Genomic DNA, 8,846 nt, shown 5'->3' with positions numbered 1-8,846 from the left:
CCTCCGTAAATAGTGATGTTACCAGGTAACTGATTTGCATAATACCTGCCTAGCCAGCCCAGTCTCATGGCAGTTTGTGATATTGAAATCTAGTGATTCATGTACAGCGACACAACATCAATTGAAAGTCAATCTACCAATCAACCGCCATCTTGGTTTTTTTCAACCAGAAGCAACACGAGATAGTGAATGTAAAAAGCATGCAAGGTAAAGAAAGGCACTTCAGGATTGGCTTCACTTTCACACCCAGACATTGCCACCTGGTCAGGTTGCATCACACTGATTGTAGGTAACCTGCAGTGACTCACCTGAAGGGCAGGGGGCAGTGCCCGTCCTCCTCCCTGGAGGGATCCAACTCGTGGGTTTGCAGGACACTGACATCATCACTCTGCTCCATATTCTCTGACATCATCATGTCAGCCTGGAGGGTCAGAACAACAATATTTCTGTTTGAAATCACATAGCTTTCACCGTGATGACATCAGGATAACACCTCTGTATTTGCAGGTAGCTCTGTCGTCACATGGTGTTATAATTACAGCTTCAATACCCCACGATGTTGCATTCACACGCCTGTGGAAGAGTGTGAATTGATGATCAGGAGGCAAGCGAGGGAGCAGCATCAGATCACAAGATCTAAATATAGAAGCGTGAGCAGAAGAAGAAGCAAACACACCCATGATGAGATGACCTGCTTCAACCGAAACAGCAGAAAGCATTTAGAAACAGAAGAAAACAGAATCATCTGACAAGTAGGGTTTTCCCACTGAGAGTATACATGTACTAATTTTACATAAATCATAAAAGTGAGCTTGATTTGTGAAAGATTAAGATTAAAAGGTTGGTTTGCCACAGAGATCATTTAATCCAAAATCCAATGGAGTAATCTCATTGGCTCTTTGTGGAGAGAACCGGGGTGATGCTAACTTCAAAATACTGATTAACAAAATCTGGATTAGCTATAATGCTTGAAACGTATGTTAAAAATCAGGACAAGCTAGCTATCCAGCCATGTCACTCACTGTCAATTAAAATCAATATGTACAAGAAATCTTAATTAGCATAATGCTAGCATAAAGATAACGTTGTACTGGCAAGATTCTCAATCAATAACACTGCTTACACTTGACATTCATGTTAACAGCAAGACCAGCCATCCAGCCATCTCATTGTCCTCAAATCAATATCCATATTTGAACAAAACAATTGGGAGGCCATGTGTACTATCACTCATGTGTACTATCACTCATGTGTACTATCACTGTCACTTGTCAATTCAATTCAAATTGATTTAAAGTGTCATATAACACAAAGACATCTCAGGACTCTTCACACATCGAACAGGAACAGGATCAGGATGTTCAGTTCATGGACTTTCAACGTCCCAACATCCTTTGGGTTCCATCTGCATTTGGTGTTGGTAGTAGTATAGTATATACTGGGCTTGATAGCGTTACAGAGAGCTAAGTACCAAATGAATAGTTGATGTAGTAATATTTGATATATATAGTATTTTCTAGAGGTAAATAGTGTGATTGTTTCAGTATTAGTACTGGATTTCAGACGGGAGCTACTACAGTTGATTGTGTGGTGGTTAGTACAGTGAGTCCCATCATTGGAAGTTGGCTGGTACAACGAGTAGTACTGGATACTGGTACTATGTCCTTGAGGCTGGATGTCAAAGGGAGAGCTCTGATTGGTCGGAGGAGAACACCTTTGATCTGAAGCTGTGACGTCGCTCACAAACCTTGAACATGTGACCGACACAACACATGACTGCAGCAGGGATATTCTCCCCTCTGTTGCTATGGCAACGACATGAACAGAGACAGTTCAGATCAAGTGTTTCACTCCTCGTCGTCTGAATTAAGCTCTCTAACAGTTGGCGAGGTGAAATGCATCGTCTCAGGGTCGCTGTGAAGGAAACAGAATGAAGTGATTTCCTCCCGTTTATTGGTTGATTATTGGGTTGATAAGCAGAGGAATGTGCTGAAGCCTCTCTTAACCAACAACAGGAGCACTTATTTTTCCCAGCAGCCTCGCTGATGTTTGTTCATCACAATGCTGCTTTACATGTAGTTTGCATGTGTGCATTAAAAACAGAAAGAACTCTGTTTACACGTCAAACCACAACAATCTGAGCGCTTTGTGTATCTGCTTCATCCGGTTTCCTCCTTCATTTGACTGAGATCACAGATGAATTAAAAAGCACATGAGAACTTCCTTCAGACTTTACAGTGAACGACTGCAGTACTACTGTAAGAACACACAAAGTAAGTTAAACTACAATATAACTAGAATACATATGGAATATAAGAAATATGTTTATATGTTTACAACAACATATACGTTTGTAAGGAAAATGAGATCTAGGAAATAGTGTATTTAATGCAGTGATTGTTATAAGAATATTAGATTGATTCATTAATGATTCATTAATTCCAGAGTAAACCAGAGTATTACATTTTATCGGGGTCAGAAATCTACTTGCCGGAAGTCAACTTTAACCTGCCTTGATACAAATGTACAAGCGGTCATCAAATAATGACTAAGATCAGAGTTAAAGAGGACCTATTATTTCTGCTTCTTCCCTTTAATGTGTTATGATGGTGATGTCAACACAAGACATGTGTATAATATCTTCCCAGCCACTAGTTTGTCACACGGAGCTCTGAGCGCTTTATGTTGGAAACACCTCCTCTATTACCCATCAATTCTACGTACATTTGTTGATTTATGTACTACCTGGAAATGAAGATGGTACGTTCCAATAAACTACGATGGGACTGTAAAATCTTCTGCTTCATAACCTGAACACAACCTTCAACACATAATAATAAACATTGCTGCATTTTGAGCTGCAGACATTCAGCGATGAACAGAACCGTGTCCGTCTCATCACAATGAGACAAAAACACGACACAATACTAAGAGCTGCAGCCGATTCACTCTGCCTGTGCACACATTTCTATAAACACACCAAAGGTGGACATGAACGTCAGTTGCCATGGTGATGTACCGACATGTAGCCCCGTCTCCCTCCAGCTGGCAGCAGGTACTTCTCCTCCGTCTGCTCTTCCTGGTTCCCATGGAGACGTATGTTGGTTTCCTCTCAAAGGAGTCTCGCCCCGCTGATTAAATCAGGCAGCGCCTCAGGGAGACGCAGCCGTTAGTTGTGATGGGACACACTTTAGCTTCACCTTGAGGTTCCACTTCCTGACGTCACACATCATGTCACACGCACCCAACATTAAACTGAAACTGAGAGGACGGACAGGACAGACAAGACGGATTAGGACGGACCAGGACGGATCAGGATGGATCAGGACGGACCAGGACGGACAGGACAGACCAGGACGGATCAGGACGGACCAGGACGGACAGGACGGACCAGGACGTCTTCAGTGTTTCTGCATTTTGAGGTTTTGTGTCCATGTTTAAAGTTACTTTAAAGAACATTAAAGTCTCAGTTTAACACGGATGCCTCTGGATGACCCTCAGAGATAAGATCAGCTACTTTTTTACTAACCCTAACCAAATAGTTTTGTTGGCTTCAACCCAACTATGTAGTTATCCAGAAAGCAATACGTTTCCCTGACGTAATTAAGAGTGCAGTTTGGTTGTATGGGAACATAATTTGTTGGACCACTCATCATCCGAGACATGCTGTTTGCTGATGATGCAGCAGGGGGAGCAGCTGCAAACCCTCCTGGACCTGTTCACTCAAGCTTACAGGTCTTCAGCCTGACCATTAGCCTGAATAAAACCAAGGCAACTGGACAGGCCACCGAAAAGCCCCCCTCCATCATAATAAACAACTACACACTGGAAGCACTACATGCCTTCACTTATCTCATATAATCGCTTGACTCTAAATTCAGCAGCCTTTGGAACCTTTGGAAAAGTCACTGCCAGATATGGGACAATGAGAAACTCGTACAGAAGTACAGGTGGACAGAGCCTGTGTCACCAGCACACTCCTGTATAGTAGTGAAGCCTGGACCCCATAGTCACATCAAAGGGTGGAGATGAAGTAGTTCCACCTGTGCTGCCTGGAGCGCATCCTGGGCATCACCTGGAGAGACAGAATCACGGATACAGAAGTACTGGTAGGTCTGGGCCGTGTAAGTCTAGGCCATGTCAGTCTGGGCCATGTCATTCTGGGCCGTGTAAGTCTAGGCCATGTCAGTCTGGGCCGTGTAAGTCTAGGCCATGTCAGTCTGGGCCATGTCATTCTGGGCCGTGTAAGTCTAGGCCATGTCAGTCTGGGCCGTGTAAGTCTAGGCCATGTCAGTCTTGGCCATGTCAGTCTGGGCCATGTCAGTCTTGGCCATGTCAGTCTGGGCCATGTCAGTCTGGGCCATGTCAGTCTTGGCCATGTCAGTCTGGGCCATGTCAGTCTAGGCCATGTCAGTCTGGGCCATGTCAGTCTGGGCCATGCCAGTCTGGGCCATGTCGTTCTTGGCCATGTCAGTCTAGGCCATGTCAGTCTGGGCCATGTCGTTCTTGGCCATGTCAGTCTAGGCCATGTCAGTCTTGGCCATGTCAGTCTGGGCCATGTCAGTCTGGGCCATGTCAGTCTGGGCCGTGTAAGTCTAGGCCATGTCAGTCTTGGCCATGTCAGTCTGGGCCGTGTAAGTCTAGGCCATGTCGGTCTAGGCCATGTCGGTCTGGGCTATGCCAGTCTGGCCCATGTCGGTCTGGACCATGTCCGTCAAATGGAGGATCTAAGAATTCCTAAGGACACTATGCTCAAATGTCATCTGGCAAGAGGAATTCTAGTCAACAACAGCTTTGCTAAAAGGACGTCAAGACGGACAAGCAAGACCTCAAATCCTTAAACATCAATCCCACCAGCTGGGAAGATGCTGTACAGGACCATCTTCAGCAGCAACAAGCACTCCATTTGGGGCTTTTGTAACCGAAACCACCTTGGCTGTACATCGCAGAGCAAAGAGGGCGAAGAGGAAGCGGTAAAAACAGGACACATCACCGGCATCATCTGGGCCAACTGACACATCGGTCTCCAGAGCCGCATCTAACCCCATCCATCCATCCATCCATTTTCTTCCGCTTTATCCGGGACCGGGTCGCGGGGGCAGCTGCCTGAGCAGGGACGCCCAGACTTCCCTCTCCCCGGACACTTCCCCCAGCTCCTCCGGGAGGACCCCAAGGCGTTCCCAGGCCAGCCGGGTGACATAGTCACTCCAGCGTGTCCTGGGTCTTCCTCGGGGTCTCCTCCCAGTGGGGCATGCCTGGAACACCTCCCAAGGGAGGCGTCCAGGGGGCATCCGATACAGATGCCCGAGCCACCTCAACTGGCTCCTCTCGATGTGGAGGAGCAGCGCCTCTACTCCGAGCTCCTCCCGTGTGACGGAGCTCCTCACCTTATCTCTAAGGGAGCGCCCTGCATCTAACCCCCAGGCACAGAAATCTACGGTCTTTCGATAAGATATTTGTTTGTTAATCATGTGTTTCAACCTGCGACTGTTTGGACTGGAAGAAAATAGATTTCCCTGGAAGGGTTCTTGAGAGTGCAGTTTGGTTGTACGGGAACAGAATTTGTAGGAGACTGAGTTGGAACCAGGACTGAGCAGGGACTGTCAGACCCTGCTGCAGTAAAATGAGAGGTTTTCTAAAGGGAATCTGGTGCTCGGAACACTACCGCTTTTGTCCACAGAGACCGCCAAAATCAACAAAAGTTAAAATCCCTCGTAGTACTTTAACATGAGCTAACTATCAGTATCAGTAGCTGATTGAATGTCATTATTTCTGCAGGTATTTGGTCTTTAACCAAAGTATTCGATCCGTTAAGACATTGACCTGAGATTAAAAGACAGAGGATCAACTATGCCGTATGATTCAAATCCCGAGCACAAATACGGTGTCGCAAGCATGTGGCTGTGACGAGGGCCAACTCAACCCTCGCTACAGGCTGACAGCTGCTCAACAGTCACCAGCTCGCCTGCAAGTTGACTTTTCGGACTTTGGAGGCGGAGATGAAAATGGTGGCTAATGCCCTCACGCCTTTTTGATTCACAACACGTTTTTATTTTTCTATTTTTGGGGAAAAACCACACCCACCATTTAGAGGAGCTCTATTGACGTATCTCCATAGATCTTTCTGCCCAGATGAGGCCAAAGAGAGCCTAAGAGCAGACGCTGCGATGCTACAAACCTGCTATTATCTGACCGTGTGGAACAATCAATAAAATATGTCATTGATAAAGATGTTTACAAAAAGTCTGAATCACTGCAACCACTGAAGGTCCTTAAGCAGTCAGAAATGAATAGAAAATCAGGGTGATGGATCCAGGAGTATTCAAGATTAGCTTTGGACAGACAGACGGAGGCACCCGCACAAACACACATAATGGAACACATGATCTCCTGGCAGAGATCCTTAACTTTCAAGTTGACCATGTATGTTCTGTCCGAACTTCTGGCAATGTGTAGAGATGCACCGATCGGATCGGATATTGACTAATTGGCTGGATCGGATATCGGATGAATGAGGCCGATCCAGCATTCCGATCCAGTCATTTCATTTTTATTAATATCATACACAGCAATACAGTTACAGCGATCTAGTCACTTCAATTCTATGTTTGCAACGCTGGTTACGTCATCAAGCAGAGCAGCTAGTGATGAGCAAACACAGAGCAACATGGAGCAAGCGCCGGTTAATTAAGCCATTGTTTGTCGGGTTTCAGGCAGCTGCTATATTTTATATTACATTTTAAAATTTACAGTGCACTTTTCATGGTTACAAGTGTTATTTCTTTCTTTTTGCTGCTAATGTACAATTTGTTATTTGTTAATAAATAATATTAAGTACATTTATATCTGTGGCAATGTCACATGGCAAGGTATATGGTTCATTCATTCAACAGTAGTATCGGATCGGTATCGGCCGATATGCTCAGCCCAGGTATCGGATTGGATCGGAAGAAAACTGGATCGGTGCATCTCTAGCAATGTGCATGTTAGACTTTTTGTACAGATATGCTGAAATGAAATGATGTGAAATACTTTATAAACAAAGTACTAGAGAGTACAAAAAAACCACAGCGGAGGTCATTACTGATATGTGATACTCTGTGGTTTGTTCCGCTGCTGCAGGTGCAACCAGCCGTCTTCCTGACGGTCAGACGGTCTCCACCAGCAGCTTCCTCTTCTGTCAAACTTATACAAACCGTAAGTAAATGATATTCCATCACAGCACCTGCTCACACCACGAACTGCATCACAACGGTACTGTACTTAAGTACGCATTCAAAGTACTTGTTCTTTACTAAGTATTTACATTGGGATATCCACAACATCTCAAAGGTAAATATAACCCTCTTTCTCATATAAAAAGAGGCATTACAGTACTACTACAGTACACTGAAGGTAGTACAACAGTACTACTACAGTAGACTGAAGGCATTACAGTACTACAGTAGACCGAATGTAGAACAGAAGAGAAACCTTCTCTGATGGTGTGGTACATTTAGTGCTGTACTGCACTGCTCTACTCCACTACACATCTAAGAGGTACATATTGTACTTTAGACTGCACTACTTTTATCTGACAGATATTTTTACTTCACCGATTCAGATAGTTAAAACGAAATATAATAAATTATTTTGGATGATTATAGAAGACACTAATATCATTATGATGAGCAACACCAGCAGAACAATAAACTGATGAACTCATTAATGCATCGATCTTTAAAATAATATACATTATTCTGTATAATGAGTACTTTGGGAATATTCAGAGGAAGAAGAACTCATGTTTTACTTCAGGAATTATTGATGCAAGTGTATACATACTCTGTTTCAAGTCAAATTCCTTCAAGTAAAAGTACAAAAGAATTATCATATACTATACATATACTTAAAGTACCAAAATAAAAGTACATATTGTGTAGACTAATATATATATATATATATATATATATATATATATATATATATATATATATATATATATATATGCGTGTGTATATGTATTACCGCTAGTGTACTGCCTTCAGTGTATAATGTAATGCCTTCAGTTTATTGTAGTACCTTCAGTGTATATATATATATATACTGTATATATACTGTACACTTAACATTTTATGTTCAATTTATTTATGATCAATTATATGTTGATTATTATTTTGTATCACCAACCCTGAATCTGAAATGTATGAAATAAATGAAGGTACAATATTTCCCAGTAGTGGCGAAGAAAATAGCAGAAAATGGAAATACTCAAGTCAATTACAAGTTGTACTGGATGAAATGTACTTCATTAAATTGCACCAATACACCAGTGATACAGTTACTAGCGATATTATTATCACAATACATGTCAGTACTGTTACGGAGGTACCAGCAGTAGGCTCCGACAACTCCCGCCATCATCAGCGTGTCTCCTCACACATTTCGCAGTTTTTGTACAACAGTCGGTCCTACCTGTGCGCAGCATGCCGTCTTCAATCAGGTCCGCGGGTGTCCTGCAGGTCGTCGGTCCGTCCGGAAGCACCGACACACGGACACACGGACCTGCTGCTGCCGCTGCTGCTGCGGGTCGTCTGCTGGACCAGCTGCGTCAAGTTCACACCGATCAAGACACAGTACCGGAAATGACAGGAAGTAACCGCCAAAATAAAAGCATATCGCATTACACAAAATAAAAGCATGGAAAAAGATGATAACTAACGTCAGACTACAAAGTGCAACGGTTTAAACCAGCTCAAATGAGCTGGAGCCCCATCCCTGCACATACATTTCATTTATTGTCTGTAATTTAGTCTGTAATGGAATCCCTCATTTATTGAAGGACACGCTTCATTAAAGAGGACCTA

At 43.5% G+C, this 8,846-nt stretch overlaps 1 protein-coding gene across 1 annotated transcript in view; it reads right to left on the bottom strand.

Moving 5' to 3' along the window:
• gramd2ab (GRAM domain containing 2Ab) overlaps window positions 1-8,599 on the bottom strand; it is a 28,587-nt gene extending 19,988 nt beyond the window's left edge. The window contains exons 1-2 of the mRNA XM_084018413.1: window positions 8,455-8,599; window positions 309-421 (exon numbers count right to left, since the gene is read on the bottom strand). Coding sequence (XP_083874539.1) covers window positions 309-415 — 107 coding nt within the window. The 5' untranslated portion in view covers window positions 416-421; window positions 8,455-8,599. The remainder of the gene's footprint in view (window positions 1-308; window positions 422-8,454) is intronic.
• Window positions 8,600-8,846: the final 247 nt, after the last annotated feature.

This window comes from Eutrigla gurnardus (genome assembly GCF_963514095.1).
Source record: "Eutrigla gurnardus genome assembly, chromosome: 9".
In the NCBI taxonomy this organism is placed as follows: Eukaryota; Metazoa; Chordata; class Actinopteri; order Perciformes; family Triglidae; genus Eutrigla; species Eutrigla gurnardus.
Note: the sequence above shows the minus strand (reverse complement) of the source record. Positions and strands in the feature narration are given on the sequence as shown.